General features: G+C 45.0%; 1 protein-coding gene across 1 annotated transcript in view; it reads right to left on the bottom strand.

Moving 5' to 3' along the window:
* The window catches only part of NSG2 (neuronal vesicle trafficking associated 2), a 35,031-nt gene extending 17,565 nt beyond the window's left edge, over window positions 1-17,466 (bottom strand). Inside the window, exons 1-3 of the mRNA XM_027901193.1 lie at window positions 17,336-17,466; window positions 16,597-16,747; window positions 3,397-3,516 (exon numbers count right to left, since the gene is read on the bottom strand). Coding sequence (XP_027756994.1) covers window positions 3,397-3,516; window positions 16,597-16,725 — 249 coding nt within the window. The 5' untranslated portion in view covers window positions 16,726-16,747; window positions 17,336-17,466. The remainder of the gene's footprint in view (window positions 1-3,396; window positions 3,517-16,596; window positions 16,748-17,335) is intronic.
* Between the last annotated feature and the right edge of the window lie 2,809 nt (window positions 17,467-20,275).

Here is a 20,275-nt window from a genome sequence, read left to right on the forward strand (position 1 = left end):
AAAGAGCTCAGATCTGTGCTATTCTGGATGGTTGAAAAATATGCATGCATAAGCTTAAATTTTGGCTTTGGCTTGTTCATGGGAGAAAGTTGTCTAATAATTCATTACTCTCTTCAATAAAAGATACCCAAAAGGAAGAATAAATGGCATCTGTGGATTTTGCTGCCATGTTCACATGGTCCCAAAATTTCCCCCAGATATCCTGTTCTTCTATAACACAGAATCACAGAATATCCTGAATTGGAAGCGACCCACAAGGATCAGTTAGTCCAACTCCTGGCCCTGCATAGGACACCCCAACAATCCCACCTTGTCCCTGAGAGCATTGTCCAAACACTCCTCGAGCTCTGTCAGCCTTGGGGCCATCATTTCCCATACAGTCTCACACATCTGGAATGTACCAAACCAGTGGACCATCTGTACTTCATCTACACTTGGATGGACTGTTGGCCTTTCCCTCCAGCATTTTCTACCTGACAGGAGGCTGGAGTCAGGTGGGGGGCAGGCTCTGGTCTTGGGCTACCAGTGAGAGGACAGGAGGAAACGGCCTCACGCTGGGCCAGGGGAGGTTCAGGTTGGACATCAGGAAGAATTTCTCCATGGAAAGGGTTGTCAGGCATTGGAAGGGGCTGCCCGGGGAGGTAGTGGAGTCACTGTCCCTGGAGATGTCCAAGAAACAACTGGACGTGGCACCCAGTGCTCTGGGCTGGCTGACAAGATGGGGATCAGTCGCAGGTTGGACTCATTGATCTTGGAGGTCTTTTCCAACCTCAGTGATTCTGTGAAATTCTGTGAAATTCTCTCTCTTGCAGAAATGAATGGGATGATTTCTCTGCTTCTGCCAGTGTACAGACACCAACAGCCCAGCTCATAATTTTACTCAGCGTGTTAGCAAGACGTTGTGGATGGTATTTCCAACACACCACACACTTAGAAGCCTATACAAAGCAACCAGCCAAAAAAAGAAAGTTTGATGATCACAGCTCTATCATCTTTTTTAAAGCTTTTAAAAAGTGTAGCCAAACAGAGATCAAAAAAGTTAAGTATTTACTATGATTCCCTCTTCCAAAAAGCAAATGTAAAATGATTTCATCAGTACCAGTTAATAGGCCAGCTTACAACCAGAGGGCATGATTTTTTAATAACTTCACTAACAATATGGATTGGTACAAAAATGTGGTTCAATTTAAAAAAAAAAAAAGTACAAAAGCTAATAAATATTACCTATTCTCCCAGCTCATTTTTGTCAGGAAATAATACTACAAACTTAATGGGATACATGGAAGCCTTATGAAAAGCAGGCAGGGAGAAGCTTATAGTCTTATCCAGTATTAGATGGGAGGCTGACTGATTAATAAGTTGACATTGAAGAGCAGAGAATGAAAATCATATGGACTTTAGGGAAAGGAAATAGCTTAAAAATGAAACTGCTGCCAGGCTGCAGAGGAAGAGGTCCAGCTCCCACTGGCAGCTCCCAGCGTGCAGGGATGGGGAGCAGCTCACACCTCTGCCAGGGCTGCGCTCCCAGCTGGAGCCTCTGGGAGAGAGCGGTGGGAGATCTGCACCCAAAACAGGAAGGGGAGAGGAAAAAACACACGAAAGGACAGGTCTGAACACAACAGCAAGTTGGGCATTTCAAGAATAGGGAAAATAAGATAGTCTATAGAAGAAGCAGAAGAAATGAGATTTATCCACAGCAGTGGATGAGCTGTATATTAACTCAGTGTGTAAGGATGAGATGTTCTTAATTGCTTTCTTTAAATAACAGGGCTGCAGGGCTGAGTTTTAAACACCCAGTGAGGCACCACTACTTACAACATCAACAATGCCATTTACTGGAGCTCCCAAACCAACAGATCATTTCCAGGAGACTCTACATTTACTGTTGTTTCTCAGGCACATTGTGTCTGGCTTTGATTTATGTGTTGCTCACATTGGAAAACTGCTGCTGTGGTTTCTTTCCAAGACTGGGATTTAACTGTGGTTAATTCACTGTTCCCTTTACTAGTGACACCAACGGAGAGTTACCACTGGTGGTAAATTGATAGTACACACACAATAGATCAGTGAAGAATTCAGTAAAAATCAACAGCATGTAAGCCCCTGGTAAGTAAATTTAAATCAAAACATGTGAAATCTACTAAAAAAAAACCAAACAAACCTATAAACATTTATTCACACACTTTTAAAGAATAAATTATGGCTTTAAGTATGCTGGATAAAAGCAAAAGAATTGTCCTTGTGAAGGACATGTAAGTGAGTTTCTGGAAAAACCAGAAATGGTACAGTTCTGTTTCAGGAGAGAGCAGCTAAGCATTTCTCCTTGTAATAAGCTGAACAAACCTTATCTTGAAGCTTATCAAGAATGAATGAGAACAATTTTTTCTGTATCACAATGCAATTTTAAAAGTGATGGTTTTCTTCTAAATTACTAGAAAATAATTATAATAAACTTCTTTATTTCTTGCAACTAAGAACAATTTGGCCAAATGAAAGACTATTCAGTACCTTGAGTCAATTCCTGTTAATTATTGAGAATTACATCCTTTCATCAAAATTGCTAAGCCAAATCCAAGCTTTCCAAGGAGCAGGACTATAACCAGGCATTGCCTACTTTCTGTGTTTTCTACTCAAATCACTGGTGTTTCCTATGACTTTGAAAATGTAAAATTAGGTCTCACATTTTTATCACTGCCATGCTCCTGGGTTTAAGAAAAGCATCAGGTCTTCCAATAAAATAATACTGGCAGCTACACACTTGGAGTCTAATTTTAGGAGGAACTGAGCCATTCTAATATGCTGCAGTCAACAGGAACTGAGGGCACTCAATAATTCATGAGTTTCTTTCCACGTTTGAGTAGAGCCTGTTGAAAACCTCTCAAGGAAACATCTTCCATCAGAAAATTCCAATTCCTGTTAACCAAAATTGCTTACAGGACAGGTTATGCTTGGATACTTCTCTATTATCTCTTCTTCTATCCAGTCTCAAGTGGCTTTAAATCTCTAAAAATAATATTTTAAACATGAAGAAGGTTGTAATTAAAAGGTAAACAAATTGTTTTAATCAACATTCACTGGGATTTTTTTTTATTCTTTCTAAACACAAAAGCTTGAGGAGAAAGGAGATTCAAACTTGTTTTACTTTCAGTTTGGGCTGGAAAATATTTTCATAATTTTTTCTGGGAAAGAAAAGCATTTCCCACTTTAGATGTAGTTAAGAAGGTATTTTCATGCCCATCCCAAAAAAAAAGCTTTATACTCAAGGAGATAAACCTCTCTTTGACCCTGGTGATGAGTGAAGTGTTAAATTTGTTATGTCTTTACTGTCACTTTGATTCAGTTGTTTTACAATGAATGGCATTTGCATCAGAAGGCAGCAGAATAACCAGTTCTTACCTTTAGTCTTTCTGTTACACCATCAGTGAAACTGACTGTGAATTCAGCAATTTTGGGCACTCTGAGTTTTCCTTTGTTCTTCTGGTCAGGCTGATACTCTGTTCTTGTTTTCACAATTACCTGGAAAATATCAACACTTTTAAGGTTTCTGCCCACAGTACAAAACATTTTGGATTTGTTATCTAAGGTTTTCCATATAAACCATCCCCTGGACTTACACAAGCACCATAAATTAACACAAACTCATCACAGCCTCGGGAATAAGAGCGACAGATAAACAGTCAGGCAGATACACAGAACTAGGACAGTGAGCTTATCACACTGAGTCTTAAAATAGCTGACAGCAAAATGTTTGACACCCACTTTTGTTTAGGACTAGGCATTTAATTTTTATATTGTGTTCAACAGGCACAGTAACAGCCCATCCTAAAGAAGAGCTTCACTAATTAAAAGCTCTGACCTATCAAGCTCCACTGAAGCCAATTAAAATTTAAGCCATTTGATGTCTCATTCATTCAGGCTCCAGATTATCAATATTAATCTGATACTATCACCTTGGGTTTTCCCCTGAAGATCTGTGTCAGTTGCTGATTAATCCAGGTCCTATTAATCTTATAAAAACGGAGTGGTTTATGCCATGTACAGTGGAGAAGCTGTAAGTGGCTTATTAAAGGGTTTGGTCAAATTACTTATGTTTAATTGTCAATCTACACTGAATTTAACAGTGATGTAGAAAGACTCTAAGTATTTTTGGTGAAATGCACCCACTGCAAACACAGTGAAGGTAACAGCTAATTCCAACTGCTCCCAGAGGGGATGAGAGTCAGGGCTGCACTCAGAAACAGCCCTTCAGAGGAGTGAGTGTATCCAACCCATTAGGCAGGAGAATCTTGAAAGACCACCCATCCATGAGCCTGTGCAGCTAAAGAGTGTCTGGAGAGCATTCCAGCAGATCCACATGGTCTCACTCCAGCTGGGAAATGCAAAAGAAGACAAAACGGGCTCATCTTCAGCACTTGCCAAGACCTGGAGCTCATCCCTGGAGAAGACACTCCTGCTGAGCCCCTGCACAGGATTCCCAACCCAGGACAAGGTCCACAAAGCATCCCATGGTTTGGTGTGGTTTGCAAGGTTTGGGGAGGTTCAAAAAGGATGGAAAGAATATCGTGGCTCTCGATCCCAGGGCCAACACTTCCACTTTTTGGCCCCCCATTCTGAGCTGCAGGATGTGCAGCCTGGTGAAAATTAAATACTCCAGGCGTGGTGACTGGTCCAGATGAGAGTGACAAGGGTGATCCTAAAGCCCTTACTTAGAAACAAAAACGCTGTGAAGGACTGAAAAAGATTAAGCGATGCACAAGCTTGAGTTCCCAGCTAATCAAGGATTTATTTCCAAATGAAGACAGCAAAGTCTGGTTTGGACCAAAGAGAACCCCAGGTATTTAATCCTCCTGCACTTAATGCATGTGAAAATCAGAGTGACAGAAAACCAGTGAGGAGTCATAAGCCAATTTTCTGGATTCAAATGCAAATCATTAAAGACTGATGAATATTTACATCCTTCAGTGAATCCCTCTCAACAGTATTTATTACAGTAGCATTTGCAATATTAAGACTTGAGAAGAAAAGGGGACAAAAAACCACTCAAATACATTTATATCAGCATTTTGGAGCTCAGGGTTTCAGATGCCACAACACAGATGATGGGAAATGACAAATGGGGACAAGCTCGATTTGACAGGTTTGGGATGAATCCTAGCACTACTCTGAACCTACTACTGAATCAAACCCCATTTTGCCCACCACGTCCAGCACACTGTGCCCAAAATAAAGCAAAGCTCACTCTCCAACCAAGACCATCTGGCCCGGGTCAGCTCCAAGTTTCAAACAAGCAATAACCTCATTTTCTCCCTCAAAAGGAGGCCAGTGCACTCAGGACTCATGCAGCTGGCCAGCCTTCCAGTCTTCTTGCTGGCCTTTTGTAAACCCAGTACAGAAAATTACAGAGTCGCAGCCAACAACACCTGCCAACCAGTGTTTAGAAATTGCGGTCATTCTGTTTTTAAACAATATCCAGCTCCCCCAGATTCATGCTTCCTGCTTGGTATAAATCTTAGCTGCAGACATAATTTTTAAATTTACATGAGGGCTTTCTCACAAACTCTAACACTGGGTCTTAATGAAGGACCACAAAGCCAGAATAAAAGAAAGAAAATCAGATTAAAACCTTACTTGTTTCTAAATACAATTAATTTTCTTCCATTCTGTGCCATCAACACCAGTTTTCTTATGGGTATTTTTTCCACTGTTGTTACATTCAACCAATATGCTCTAAATAGGAAAGCCTGAATTATGCTGTCTGCAGGGATACAGCATGAGACTGAAAATAAACCCACACAGCCCTTCACAAGGCATCAGATTCAGGTCCAGTAGCAATTCTATCATGTCTGTGAATAAATAACCACGCTCAGTCCCCAGCCAGATCAGAAGCTACTTGAAACACAATTTGCTGACTGTGCCAGCAGTGAAATGAGTGTGCACAGAGCCAGAGTCAGCCTGCTGGTCAGAGTTTTTCAGAGAAATTCGCAGAGGTATCAAAGAGCTTTAGTAGAAGAGGTAAGAAGTACGTTTGCTAAATGCCTTTTGGCATTGCAAAAGCTAAAAGTCGGCTCTCCAGAAGTATCTTTGTCAGACACCCGGTGGAATTACTCAGCAGAAGAAAGACAGGGCAGTCGGTGAGGTCTCCTCTTTAAAGGAGAGCACAGAAATCAAATGACAAAGGTCAAAGAGAAAACTGAAAACCTGCAGCGGGGGGGGAAGCATTCAATATTGAGGCAGTAATGATAAAAATGCAATTTTGCTGAGGGCATGGGGTGTACATTTAGAAGAACAGAGCCACCTCTTGCTCAGTCCCCTGTAGCCTAAATAAATCACCCTGAGCAAACTCCTGCAAAGTTAAAAGTGCAAATTTAGAAAAGGAATAATAATCTTATAAAGAAACTTTTCTATATTTTTAGCATTACTGGGGTTTTTTACTATTTTTGTTGGCCGATTTGTTTTCATTTTCCAGTTTTATGTTTGAGTTGGGTGGGAAAGATCTGCTCTCCCCCCCCCCGCCTCACCGTTCTCTGCCATCCCTCCTTCTTCACCTTTTCTTTCCATTTTGTCAGTGAGAAAAAAATTCCTGGCAGTAAAGTTTCAGAAATGCTACCCAAATTGCCGTTGAATGTGGAGTAATAAAACCCCCCCCCGACTCCACAGTCGGCGCAATGATCAGCGTTCATTCATCACCAGCTGCCCCGGAGCTGTTCCATCCCAGCCCAGGATCCCACTGTTTCCATGCAAACAAGGTACATTCATCTCACACCACGACAGGCTTCCTGGGAGAGCTCCCGGGCGTTTATTACAAGCCACAGCAAACACACTGATCCCCATCCCCCCTCCTTGTGGGTTCTGCAGCGTTGCTGACTTGGGCAGTCACTCTGGACTGAAACCAGTGGAAGTGAGTATAACAGTGGGCTCCTGTGCAGGCTGCAATTCAAAGCAAACTGAAGTGAAAGAAACGCTCATCTCCTCGTTCCCTTCCCGGGGATCTGTCACTGCTGGAAATGAGCTGCCGTAAGGGGGCAACTTCCAGCACTGGCAGCAGCTTGGCTGTGCTCGGACCTCCTGAGCACTGACAATAAACTGAATCCAACCGGTGCTTAAATGGTCAAGTAATCTCTAGAATACTCACAAAAAAGGCAATTAACCCTTTCTCCACTCCCACTGCACAAACCACCTCTCTGCCCATCCTCTGTACTTGTCTCCTTGAGCTCTCAGCTCCTGCTCCCAGCTCTGCCAGGCTTGTCTTAATTCAGTCCTCCTGGTGAGAAGGGTCTGGCTGGCCTAGGCCGGTGTCCCTAACCGTGAGCTTATTGGAGCAGAGAATTATTGTATTATTATTTTTTTTATTATTTATTTAATTTATTGTTGTGGGTTTTTTTTTAAAGCAACCTGCAAATTAAGACTAAAAAGCAAGAGCAGTCCCAACAGCTCTTTGAACTGTCCGAGCCTTTGTGATTGCTGGATAAATACTCTTTCTGGACACTTGTCAGCCTTTGTGTTTTGTTCTCTAGGCCCTGATTCAGCACCAGCTCGTAACTGTGCCCCACTTGGTGTGTTGTGATTGTCCACCAAAGAGAGCAGCCTCCCTGCCAGCTTAGTCCAGCCCTTCCGTAGTGCTTTACAGTCTGTACTGGGGATGGAGCCCAGGTGAATATAGCTCAGGGGATCTCCCTGCAAATTAACTTGCTGCTGTGACCTGTCCTTAAAAGTTTTCACACTATTTCCCAGACACCCTCTACCTTTAGGTTGCAGAGACTGTGCTGTTTATGGCAGCTGCAATAAAGGGGACACAAATAAATTACCTGGGACTTTCTTTATTCTACATCTGATAGAAAACTATTCTTTGAAAGCTGCCTCCGAGACGAGATTTGCTGAGTGACTGTAAGAACACAAGAGAGAAAAGGGCTTCCATGGACCACCAAAAAGACACATCTAATGACAGGACTCCACACTGCAGTCCTTGAAGCTTCCTCCTTAACCAGGTTTATCTGGTATTCGAACTAATTAATTACCAATTCAGCAAAGCACTTAAGCATGCAAGTAGTCCTATTAACATCAGCAGGATTAGCTGGATATTTAAAGTTAAGTGTGCATTTAAGTGCTTTGGCCGATCAGAGCTTCAGCTGGCTTCAGGCACCCTCCCACGGCCAGTTCCAGCTGATAGCTGGGGATCCTGGGGAATCCTTAGTCAAGTGCCCAAGGCACTGTGCACACCAGCATGACCCCAGGATAACATACTACTGATGGAGGAGGAGGGAAAAAAAGGACAAAAAAAGAACCTCAATAATGTGCTGAGTCACACCAGCATTTGGTGGCAGAGTCAGGAGTTTAGACCACAGGTCGCTGCTACTTACAGTGCACTGTCTTTCTCAGGCTTTCAATAATGACTGATAATAGTAGCTCCAGCAGATTTTCCATACAGATATAACATTTCTTGGGATTAAGGGCTAGCAAAGTGTGACTGGGGTGGGAAGGAAGTCAAATGCTCTATGGAACATGGCAGCTCTCTGCAGAATTGTCCTTCTCAGCCATCCTAGGTCAGCAGATGTAATAAAACTCCCCCTATCTGGAAAGGTTTTGATTTTCTATTCCTTTTCTTGCATCTTCTGGTTCCTCATTCCAATCCCTCACTCTTCTGGAAGAGCTCAAAGCAGTCTGTAGGGAATGGCCTGTGAAAGTTATAAAACCCCAACACAACAGGACCACAAGCCATATCCATCACGCTGCTCCACATAAGCAAGATGTTTGTAATGATACTGTTTGCTAATACATTTATTGAGTCCTAAACCTAAATGCACTTATTATTCCAGGCTTAATGCTAGTGCCATGACTGGAATCAATAGGAAACCTTTCCTTGGCTTTAATGAATGAAGGACCAGGCATCTTCTCTGTAGTGATGCTTTGGAAAATTATAGGTGTGCTGAGGTGAGAAACAACAGATGAGAGTCAGCCTACACCAGCAGGAAATCCATCACTGACAACCTTGAGAAGGTAAACAGTAGGAGAGTGCTGGGAAATCTAGAGATTTGGGACGCTGAAAGGAAAAAGAAAGCAAGCTTCTAACCAAGTGGGTTATATTAAAAGCATTTGCTTTGAGGAGGAAGGAGCAGAGTAGACGTGAAATGTGACAAATGGAAAAATATCGCATTAAGCATGGAACCTTAAAAAGGATTTTCCTGCAAAGGGATGAAGTAAGTGTTTCAGAAAATGAACTGATATGAATTCTGGGTCTTGTCTCCAACTGGCTAAATGTAACATCATTTATTGCCACTTTATATTTGCGTTTGAGCTCTATGGTTTTCCCTGAAGAAATGAGTAATAATATTTAACATAACAGGCATTGTGAAAACTTTAAATTATTCATTTGGAAAAGGACATGTTGCCCTGCTGTAATTCCCACTTCACTGCCATGGTGCATGTAATATATTGTGGTTCAGGTGCTGCAAAGCACAAGCCATAAAAATTTAAAATACTACTTCCTGAGATTATTAATAATGAAGAGTCTCTCACTCGGAGTGGCTGTCGGATTGACAGAAGAGATAAACAAAATGTGTTTCTGCTACCAAGGAGAAAGGTTTCTTAGTTCAAAGCTGGACTTTGTAGTCCCACAAAATGGTTGTAACACCCCCAATCAGATTCCATGTGGATTAGTCAGGCTCTCTTTTAAATGAAAATAAGACTCAGCTTCATTCCTTTCCACAGCTTCCTTCATTCCTTGCAGAGAGAGAAGGAAAAATATAAACTTCTCACTGGCACCAATGTCATGGTTTCCTTTGCCTTGGTTACCCAACTGAGCATCAGCCTGAGTCCCCCTGCACCTGCCCAGGTGTCTGGTGACAGCAAAATGTGACCTCCAGTCTGGCACTAAACCCACTGTGACTGAGGAAAGTTCTCTCCCCTTGTGCTCCAAGCCAAGGAACAGCCAAAATTCACTACCTGCTCACACAGAATTCTCCAGTGACCTGCAAGCCCTAATCCTCACACAGAGCCAGCTTCAAAGAGCAAATGAGACGTACACAATACTGCTAAGTTAAAATACTTAGCAGTAAAGGAATCTAGGAAAAGAGATGGGAAAATCATGTTTCAGAGCTTAAAACAATCCTTTTCTTTGCAGGTTTAGGATGAAACATTGCTAGGCATGAGCAGCTCCATGTAGCATCTCCTGTACTACCTCCTGACTGTTGCCCTGGCTACTGCTAGAAACAGGACACACTGGAAAAGGTGAACAAACCAATATTCTCAGACTCCCTGGCAATCACCATGCTGCAAATTCCCAGATTTCCAGAGAATTAGGTCTTTAAAACTTTCCCAAATGATTATGGTTGTGTCCCTTCCCATGGGATAAGACAGCTACACTTTCAAATCTATAGGATGGACACATCTCAGCAGGCAGATCCCAAAGGTTAGTGTTAAAATTGGCATTTGGGATGTAGGTAATGGTAGTGCCCATAGCATCCCAGTCACTATCTGAATACATAACATGCCTGAAATATCAAGCAGAAAAAGGAAAAAAAAAAATGAAAAGGAGGAAAATTTAAGAAAAAGATCCCTTCGATCAAATCCATGGTCAGTGGAGAAAGCCAGGGTCAGTACTCTGCTTTTTTACCCCTCATCTAATGGGTGTTATGCTGGAAATGAGTTTCACAGAGGCTGGTAGGAAAAAAGTAGTCTCCTGAATCAGCGCCAGGAGGATATTCCAGGCATAAGGAACATCACAAAAGGACAAAGACAGCAAATGTAATCAGCCCTGGCATCACCAGTGAAAGGCAGCACAGAATGCAAAGGCTGTGCTGGGAGCTGAAGGCAACTGAGAAGGGAAAGGCACAGCTCCAAGCACAAAAGGAGCTTGGAATTTATCCAGCTATGTCTCCATGCAAATCCCTAGGTGACCGTAACCAGCAGGAACCCACAGGAGGTTTGGAAGGGGTGACAAAAATTTATTTCAGTAGGTTCATCCAGGAGAAGGTTTACCAAAGCAGACAAAAGAATCAATCTCTCAACTGTAGTGAAGGCAAATGTGCAGGGGTAAATTAGCAGAGCTACACTGATTTCCTCTAAACTGCACTGATTTACACCAGGCAAGGGTGCTGCCCAGTTCTCCTTTCCAGACCAGTCAGTAACTGGTATGTGGGGTTCACTTTACAGTCTTGCTGAAATGCTTCCACCCTAAGCAACTGGCTTTCATGTTAGAGAAAAGAATAGATTGCAACAGCCTCAGCCAAACCTCCATATCCTCACACACCTTCCCTCTGTCCATTCCTGCTGTCTGTGCAGAATGCAGCTCCAGGAATTGCAGTGCAGACATAACTGGGTTTAAGAGAGGCAGTGGAGCTCACAAAACCAGGCAGCTTTAAAGCCCCTCATTCAGACACTGATGGCAGTGCAGTTAAGGAGGGAGATTTCTGCACAGGCTACACAAATCCTGGGATGTTCAAAGTGAAGCTGTGCAGCAGCAACACCTTATCTGGATGCACGGGAGGCCTCTGGATGCTTCCCCAGGTGCCTGTGAGCAAGTGCCTGGATCGTGGCACAGCCCTGGATCACCTGCGAGCGGAGGGGTTGGTGTGTGAGGGGAAAGCCAGAACAGCAGCACTGATATCCAAAGGAGAGGAGCGTGAACTGCCAAGAATCACAAGGAGGGCTGTCCAAAACATGCGAACAACATCAAAAAGGTTCCCCCAGAAACATTGCTCTGCCAGAGAGTGAGATGCTGCAAATATTTATTACAGCTTAACGAGCAGAGGTGGTGTTTACGTTCAAATACACATTTAGAGGACAAATGGATTTGCAGTGTAGGAGAGGGACAATGTCACAGGAGAGGAAGGCTCAGACTTTGGTATTTGTGGGGATTAGGTAGAGTATCCCAAGTGGAGAAAGGAAAGGGTGGGGAAAAACAAGACAGCCTGGCTGTTCCTTTATATTTGCAATGCTGTCCTTTTATTCCCTTCCTTTCTTTTATTCACGCTTTCTTTCCATTTGCAACCTCCTCCTCCCTTTCACTGCTCCTTCCTCCACCTGCCACATTAGTATCCCTGCCCCACCCCTCCAGCCTCACCAACAGATGAACAGGAGCACAGCCGCCTGTCCCCGGCTACATCCAAAGCCCTCCCAGACGTTGGAGGGGAAGGCTGAGCTGCCTCTGGCCCCACCACGTGCAGCAGCTCCCCAAAAACAGCTCCACACACCCCGAAAGGAGCCCCACAGTGCCTAGACCACATGTGCCTTCAGGCTGGCCAGGCTGACATCAGTGTTTCAGGACACAGCTCCAAGCAGTCCCCGAGGTACAAGAGCACTCATCCAGCTACTATTAATTATTCCTGCTCAGCTGGCCAGGACCAAACATTATTTTCTGTTAAACCAACAGGGACAGGCTGTGAACACAAGGGACCCCCTGATTTTCAGGAACTCTTGATTGCTCTGTGTAAACGCATGGCCTCAGCCAAGGGGCAGGAGCACAGGGCGGGAAAGGCATTTGAAGAGAGCAGTTACATCTATTTTTTTTTTTCTTTGTTGGGGTGGATGGCAGGAATTTGCCACTAGAGAAATTAATTCTCAAGCCTCCTGATGCATTCAAAATAAAGAACAATAGACCACATGATAAGCCTTCTGCAGCCTTCACCACAAAAGAGATGCCGGATGTTTTTTCCAGCCCTGACAATAGCTTCCATGCACTTTTGTGTTATGCAAAATTAGGATTTTTCTGCCAGAACTGAGGCATTTCCTGCTGGATTACACTGAAGTGAGCCCAGAGACCAAGGGGTTCCCAGTTGTTGGTCTCATTTAAAATTTCAGTGAACAGAATGGTCCCTGAAAAGCTGCACATCTTTTAGCATTATTATTGCAGAGACACAATTACAGCTGAAGCACTTTGTCAGAAAACAAGGCAACAGCTCGCCTTTACCCCTTTGGTCCTAAAAGATAAAAGGCTTCTTTTTTTTGTTTGTTTTTTTTTTTCTTTTTGAATCAGAAGAATGAAATTCAGATACATAAAAAGCCAAGTCAAGGGCTTGTCACTGGTGATGGGGCTATTACTGGTGTTACATGGATGGATTTCAGCAAAAAGGCAGTGCAAAAATGATTTAAGAGCACCTGTCTCTCCCTTCTGCCCCAGCAAGAGAACAGGGGACAAGGGAAATGATTGAAGATAGTCAATAAATATAAATACACAGCAGGTTTAGCACCCTAGGGGAGAAATTACAATCCTGGGTACATTTCTCCCCTCGCAGCCACACAACTGCTGACAGAAGGACGAGAATGCTGATGCTGCAGGAGGAACAGCACATCCTCCTTTGGTGGAAAAAGAAATAGTCCAGTGGCCCTTAATTTAAAAACAAAAGATTCCCAAATTAAACCCTCATGAATTCTTGCCTGCAGTTTTCCAGCAGCATCAAGGATGAAGTCGGAGGGAGCTGCTAAGCTCACAGTGCTTTGAGAAACAAGCCTGTTAGGAAAGCACCTCCCAAAGGACAGAGAGTAAATTTAAGTACACCTTTAAGAAAGAGTTTTGCCCTGTCACCCCCCACTTCTTGGAATCAAGGAACTATCTGAAAACAGATGGGCTTCAGGGATTATATCACATAAGCAAAAGCCTCATTATTTTTATTCTTTCTCCCTATCCTTTCTCTGAGAGGGGAGCCAGACATAGAAAACACTTTGAAAGAGATCATGAAAGCTGTGGTGAAACACCTACAGAGGTTAATCCTGAGAGTCACTCAAGTTACAGAAATATCCTTAAAATGAAGGAAAATGAGGTATTTAAAGTCCTTAAACAACAATTTTCAGTCCATAAATGCCATAGGCTTTGTGGGGTGCTTTAAGGATCTGACAAATCACAGGTTTGATGTTCTTCAACCTGCATATAGGCTGTCTAAAACTCAACTGAGAAAATAAAAGCCTATAAATGAACAGAGCTGGCAAATACACAGCAGGTGAAGGCATTATTGCACACTGGCAGTAACAGAAGGTGGGTTGCTCAGCACAGATCTTGTACACTCTTGAATCATTATCTGAAGCTGTTACTACTCCTCCTTTACCAGACAGACTGAAGCCAAAGCAAGGACAGAGCCCCAAACCTCCTTGCCGTGGTTTTGATGCACCCCGGCTTGCCCCAGCCCCAAGGTTAGATCCAGGTCGAGAGCTCACAGTTTCATAAAAGAAGATTCCCCTCTAAGGGCTAAGAGAAGCTCAGAAAGAGGAATATTTAGCAGGGCTGGAGGTTTTTTTAGGATTCACTCACAGGAGAATGCCAGGACAATGCCCAGCTCTTTGTTGAGTGCCGAGGCAGGAGCTGGCCGGCAGCATTGCCTCCCTGTGGTTGCTGTCAGCAGGATTGGGTTTGCATTGCAGAAAACCTGTGAGCTTTTAAATCCCTGCTGAGCTGTCGCCCACAGACCCCAATACCAGGGCTGGTTTAGCTCTGGTCACTCCTGCAGCACCCCATGCAGGAGGCACAGAAAACATCTCACCAAATGCTCTCGCTCTCCCAGGCTAAAAATCAATTGCTGCCAGGTTTCAGGAACAGACAGAAAAAAAAGTCAATTTTAGGTAGTTTTTTTAACCTTGCCCCCTGACTACCAAGCAAGAATACACCCTGAAATATTTGAAATCCATGTCGACTCCGCCTCAGACTCACAGCCTGACTGAATCCAGCAGCAGCTGCTGCTGCTTTGCTTTCTTAAGTACAAAGCTGCAATTTCCCCCTCTCGCTTAACCTCTGCCCAAGCTTTTCACCTGAGGCTCAGCTCCTTATTAGCAGGTCTTTAAACAGCCCCTCTGCCCTGGAGTGAGCTCACCCCTACACAACCTGTTCTACACAGAGCAAAGGAAACAGCTTGCGAATTATTTTGCTTTTATCATAAATAACCTCTCCTCCTACTGAAGGGATCTCCAGCCCGTTACCTCCAGGCCTGCTGCACACAGGAGCTGAACCACAGCCTGCAGAAATCAATACCTCTGACTCTAATGAGTTCTGAATCACGCTCAGCACGCCTGGAGATACATCCCACTCTTCCAGCAAAGAAAAATATGGATGTCAGTAGATGCACTGACAGTAATGTATGCTAATGAAGGTAATGTAACCTAACAACACGTGAATTATTGATGTACGCATGTTTAAACAGAAAAATCAGCAAGGAATCACAGCAGACCAATACACTCCAGTGTTTGTTCACCAACAGGCAATTGGAAGATGGTGGTCGTGAGAACACTCATTACCACTTTATCAGGCTGAAAGAATTCTTGTTGGGTAATCCATGTCTCAGCTGATCCACGAGTCATTTAAATTTCACATCGTGTGACACCGGCTGATCTCAGTGAGCCCTTTGTAGTGGCATCAAAGGAGCTACTTTTACACACCTATAGTTTCCTCTCAGGTTTTCAGACATTTATGACAAAGCATACTGCTTTGCCCGAATTATTTTGCTTAATCTTATTTATCAGTCACAGGTAAGGGCTGGTTTAGCCTCTCATTCACAACAGTTTTGGAAATGTAACTCCCCTGGATGCAGCAAAGTTGCACCTGATCATCACGAGGCACATGGAGAATGAAACCAGCTCCTTTGTATGGCACAGCTCTGGTTCCCAGGATGTCAATGTAGTTGACTCAGCTCTATCATAAAATAAACACAGTTTGTCTACCTAGGCAGGTTTATCACATCCATCATCATGTTCTCCTAATGTTATTTAGGGAAAATTCATTTTGTACCACCGTAAAAACAGGATATATGTTCAATAATCATCAGTGTTAATTTTGCTGTTATTCCATTATCCTGTGAGATCTAATCATTCTGTCTGTACTTTGGGGTGAGTTGGCTCCACCTCTGTGGTATCTGGGAACTACATTGCAGACAGGCTTTGTTTTGGTAAGGACTGCTGGGGCATATGGATTTTTACAGTCTCATCATGTCCTCACCAGGTTATATTGATGTGCATCATCCCTGCACCAACAGAGACAAAAGATTTCCTAGCACATGCTGCATCCAAAAAATCCCAACCACATCCCACAGCCAATCGCCAGCACACATTCCTGGAATCTTAGTGCTGCATTCAGGTGTGAGAGAGTTGAGAGGGCAGGGGGCAACCGTGTCCCCTTGCCAGGGCCAAACAAACCCCTGGGCTGCTGCTCCCCAGGAACTCAGCCACTCTCCTCAGAGAAATCAGCATCCTCAGTGCCCAAATAAGCTTTGCAAAGCCACGGACAAGAAAACGGAGCTTCACTGAGATAATTAAAACAGCTGCTTATTTCAGAAGAGTTATCACATTACTTACTCTCAATGCAGGCCATTAATCTCACTGATAATAACACATTGTAAATTGCTCCTCTGTTTCTCCAGCACTTGCGAGAGAAACACACCAAGCTTTTTCCAGTTGTATTTAAGAATATTTGGGAGGAGAGGGAAGGTTTGAAGAGGAAAGGAGTTGGGGATAGTTGGGTGCTTATTTGCCATGTTAAAATGGGTAACACACTATGAAAGATAGCCCCTTTTTATTTATTGAATAAAATATGCCACAGTTCCTATCACCAGAGCCCAGTGAAAACCACGGGGCACATACGTGTGCACAACCATGCAGGAGCACCATCTGATTCTGCTTTACCTTTTCCGGAGCCGGGAACTGCAGGTGATTTACTTCCAAAGGTGTGATCAAAGGAACTGTCTGAAAACCATCTTCGTTGGATGGCTGTTTGTTGTTTTTGTCGTTCAAATTACTCCCCAGCTTCACCATCCTTGGACCTTGCTTTCCAGACCTAAAACCAGGAGGGTGATCAATGTCACGGGGGCAGCGGGAAAGGGAGGATTCCTGCCTTTCCCTGCTCGCTTTGGGGTGGTGCATCGGTCCCTGGGTTCCAGGGAACGGGACTTCACTTCACCGACACACCTGCCTTACACGGACATCCCAGACACGCTCCTTGAGCCCCCCTGAGATGTCAGCACAGACACGGCGGACCCCACAACACCGGGAGAGCCACCAGCACTGCTGGGAATGTCACCAGCACCACCGGGAGAGCCACCAGCACTGCTGGGAATGTCACCAGCACCACCGGGAGAGCCACCAAGCTCCACCACTGCCACGGACGTGCACGGGGACATAGGGACACGGGAACAGGGGACACGGGAATACTGGCACACAGGGACGGGGAGCCATCTCCCACTGACCCTAGGGGTCGTTCTGATCACGCACACACACACACACACACAGAGTTTTTGCAGCCTCTTTGAGGGTACCGAGCCCCTCCCCTGCACACCCCGGGGCACTCGGGGGTCCCCCCTCCCGGCTCCCCCAAGGGGCGGCGGGGCTGGAGGTCGGGGCGGGGGGTTCCGCGGGCACTACTTACTGCAAAGCAGGCGGCGAGAGGCGGCGGAGGGGCCGGTTGCCGTGCGGCGATCCCGCGGGGGGAGCGGTGCTGAAGGGACAGCGCTGCGCCCTGCGCTCGGTGCGGCTCCGGCAGCGACTGAAGGCGGGCGGGGCGGCGGTTCCCCCCCCCCAGCCCGCGCCGCCCGCACCGCCCGCCGCGGCACCGAGCGCCCCCTGGCGGCCCCGCCGCGCGCCGCGCCTGGGGCGCCCCCTGCAGGCCGCGCGAGGGGCCGGGGAGCGGGGTGGGGGGACGTGAGGGAAGGGCCCGATGGCACAAAGGATGGACAGGGACCGGTGGGAACTGGGACGCTTCCACAGCGCTGCCCGGGCACAGAGATTGGGCACAGAGAGCACTGAGGGTGGAGATGACCCAGGGCAGCTGCACGGAGGCAGGACGCCCCTTGCCTCCCTTTGGCCCCCCGTGACATCGGCACCGTGTGCTTCACTGGGGCGTCACTCGATGTCACAGAATCCCAGAATGGTTTGGGATGGAAGGGACATTAAGGCCCATCCAGTTCCACCCCCCTGCCATGGGCAGGGACACCTTCCATCAGACCAGGCTGCTCTAAGCCCCGTCCAACCTGGCCTTGGACACCTCCAGGGATGGGGCAGCCACAGCTTCTCTGGGCAACCTGTGCCAGGGGCTCACCACCCTCATAGGGAAGAATTTCTTCCCTATATCTAACCTAAATTTCCCCTCTTTCACTTTGAATCCATTCCTGCTTGTCCTGGCACTCCGGTTTCTGATGAAGAGTCCTTCTCCAGCTTCCTTGTCAGCCCCTTCAGATCCTGGAAGGGGCTGTGAGGTCTCCACACAACCTTCTCCAGGCTGGACAGCCCCGTGTCCCTGTAGAGAAGGTTCCCCAGTGCCCTTATGAACTTCACGGCCCTCAGTCACAGCTCCCAAGTGCCCACTCAGAGGTCAGTCTCTCTCCCTTGTGCCCACTCAAACACCTGAAAAGATCTTGGAGCCACATGGGGATCAGTCTCTTCTCCCAGGCAACAAGAGGCAGGACAAGAGGAAACCCTCAAGTTGTGCCAGGGGAGCTTCAGAATGGATATTAGGAAGAATTTCTTCACTTCAAGGTTGGTCAGGCATTGGAAAAGGCTGCCCAGGGCAGTGGTGGAATCATCATCCCTGGAAGCATTAAAAAAACATGTAGATGTGGCACTTAAGGTTTAAGAGTGGAACTGGCAGGGCTGGGTTACTGCTTGGACTCAATGATTTTGACAGTCTTTTCCAGCCTTAATGATTCTGTGATTCTCAAATGCTGGAATAGCAGGACAGGACGAAGACCCCACCCTGCTCAGCTTTGTACTGGACTCCCCTCCAGTTTCCAGCAGCCAGACTGGTCTCATATCACCATGAGAATCACAGTCCCACCACCAGCATCACCCCAGTCATCAGCCCCTGCAGTGTGAGGCTGAACGCTTCACTTGGAGACAGAGGATACTTTGGGATGACTTTAGCCTGATTTGTTTATAAATATAGAATTTGCCTCCAGAGCTTGCAGCTTGGCATCTCTCACAAGACCTAAATATACTCCTTTAAGGCGTGAACTGTTTCTGTAATAAAGCCTTTTAGAACTGACTTGTGAAAACTCATTTAAAGCCATATTTTGGCAGAGCGAGGGGAAGTGCTGAATGCAGTGGTAGATCTTGCTCACAGGACAAAGAGAAGAGCTGAGAGGCAGCTAAAATGACTTGCTACTAACATCACCTGACATGGTCCATTAAAGGTCCTGTTTCCAATAGTTTTGGTAGTTTTTAATGCTTGGAATTTAATGGGTTGGAATTTTCTCTGCCACATTTCTGCTTAAGACCAAAACTCTACAGTAAATTTCATCCAAGGGAGTTTTTCTGGGATTAAGAATAAGGCTCTGCCATATATAAAACTCAACCTTGAACAGCTTTTTCTTGGAACACTATAAATTTTTGTCAGGCAGCTTTTTTATGTTCTCAGAATCATCTGAAAAAAATCAATCATGTCATTAGTTTTTGGGAGTTCACATTCAGGAAAGATTTCTTTAGCTCAGTAGCAGGAATTCCCGCAGATCTGATCCATTAGAGGTGTGTTCAGCTCAAGACTCAACAAAATTGCCACTGAAACTACATTTCCAGGCTGCTGCAGACTAGACCAGGTATAGAGGCCTACAAAGAAAGGTGGCAGGTTGCATCCCACAAATATGGGAAAGTGTTGGACTTGTGCCCTGTAGGTCTGAGGAATCACATTAAAAACCCCTTCACTAAAAATTATTGATTAAATTACTACAATATAATGTTCTAATATTGTGGTAACACCAGAAATCAACCATCCATGCCCATCTGGGCCAGGATCTGTGCAGATACACAACAAGTTACACACCCTGCAAAGTCCTTTTCTCCTGCTCTGACAGAGATGAATGCCACTGTGATGGTCTGGCTCAGAGTGATCATTAGGACCTTCAAAATGGGGAAGCTCTGAGAAAATCCAAAAGCACATACTCTGCAAATGATGCCAGAAGCCAAGTCTCATCCCAGACATTATCAACTTCCCAGATCCAAGCTAGACAGCACAAAAGTTTCAATATATTACAGATTATATCATCAGAAGTGATCTGACCATCCAAAGAGATTCGCAGATCTATCGTTATCTGTGCATTGCAACTCCATAAAAATCGTATTGTGGTTTTCTACCTTTATCTGGTAATTACCAAATGAGTGCTTTGTTGAAAAACAAAGTGACATCCTTCATAGCTTGCAAATGCATCTGTGATCTGAAAACCAAATCATTTTCATCCACACCAACATTGGCAATGAATATCCCGCTTAGCCTAAATATTACACTAGTGGCACCTAAGCAGATCCTTTGACTTGAGATCTTGAGCAACACTTCACAAACACACTGATGTGAAATCTCCAGAATCACCTGTGCAAACCT

This window comes from Empidonax traillii, unplaced genomic scaffold (genome assembly GCF_003031625.1).
Source record: "Empidonax traillii isolate 1590-97213 ecotype Southwest subspecies unplaced genomic scaffold, ASM303162v1 scaffold22:size5013007, whole genome shotgun sequence".
Lineage (NCBI taxonomy): Eukaryota > Metazoa > Chordata > Aves > Passeriformes > Tyrannidae > Empidonax > Empidonax traillii.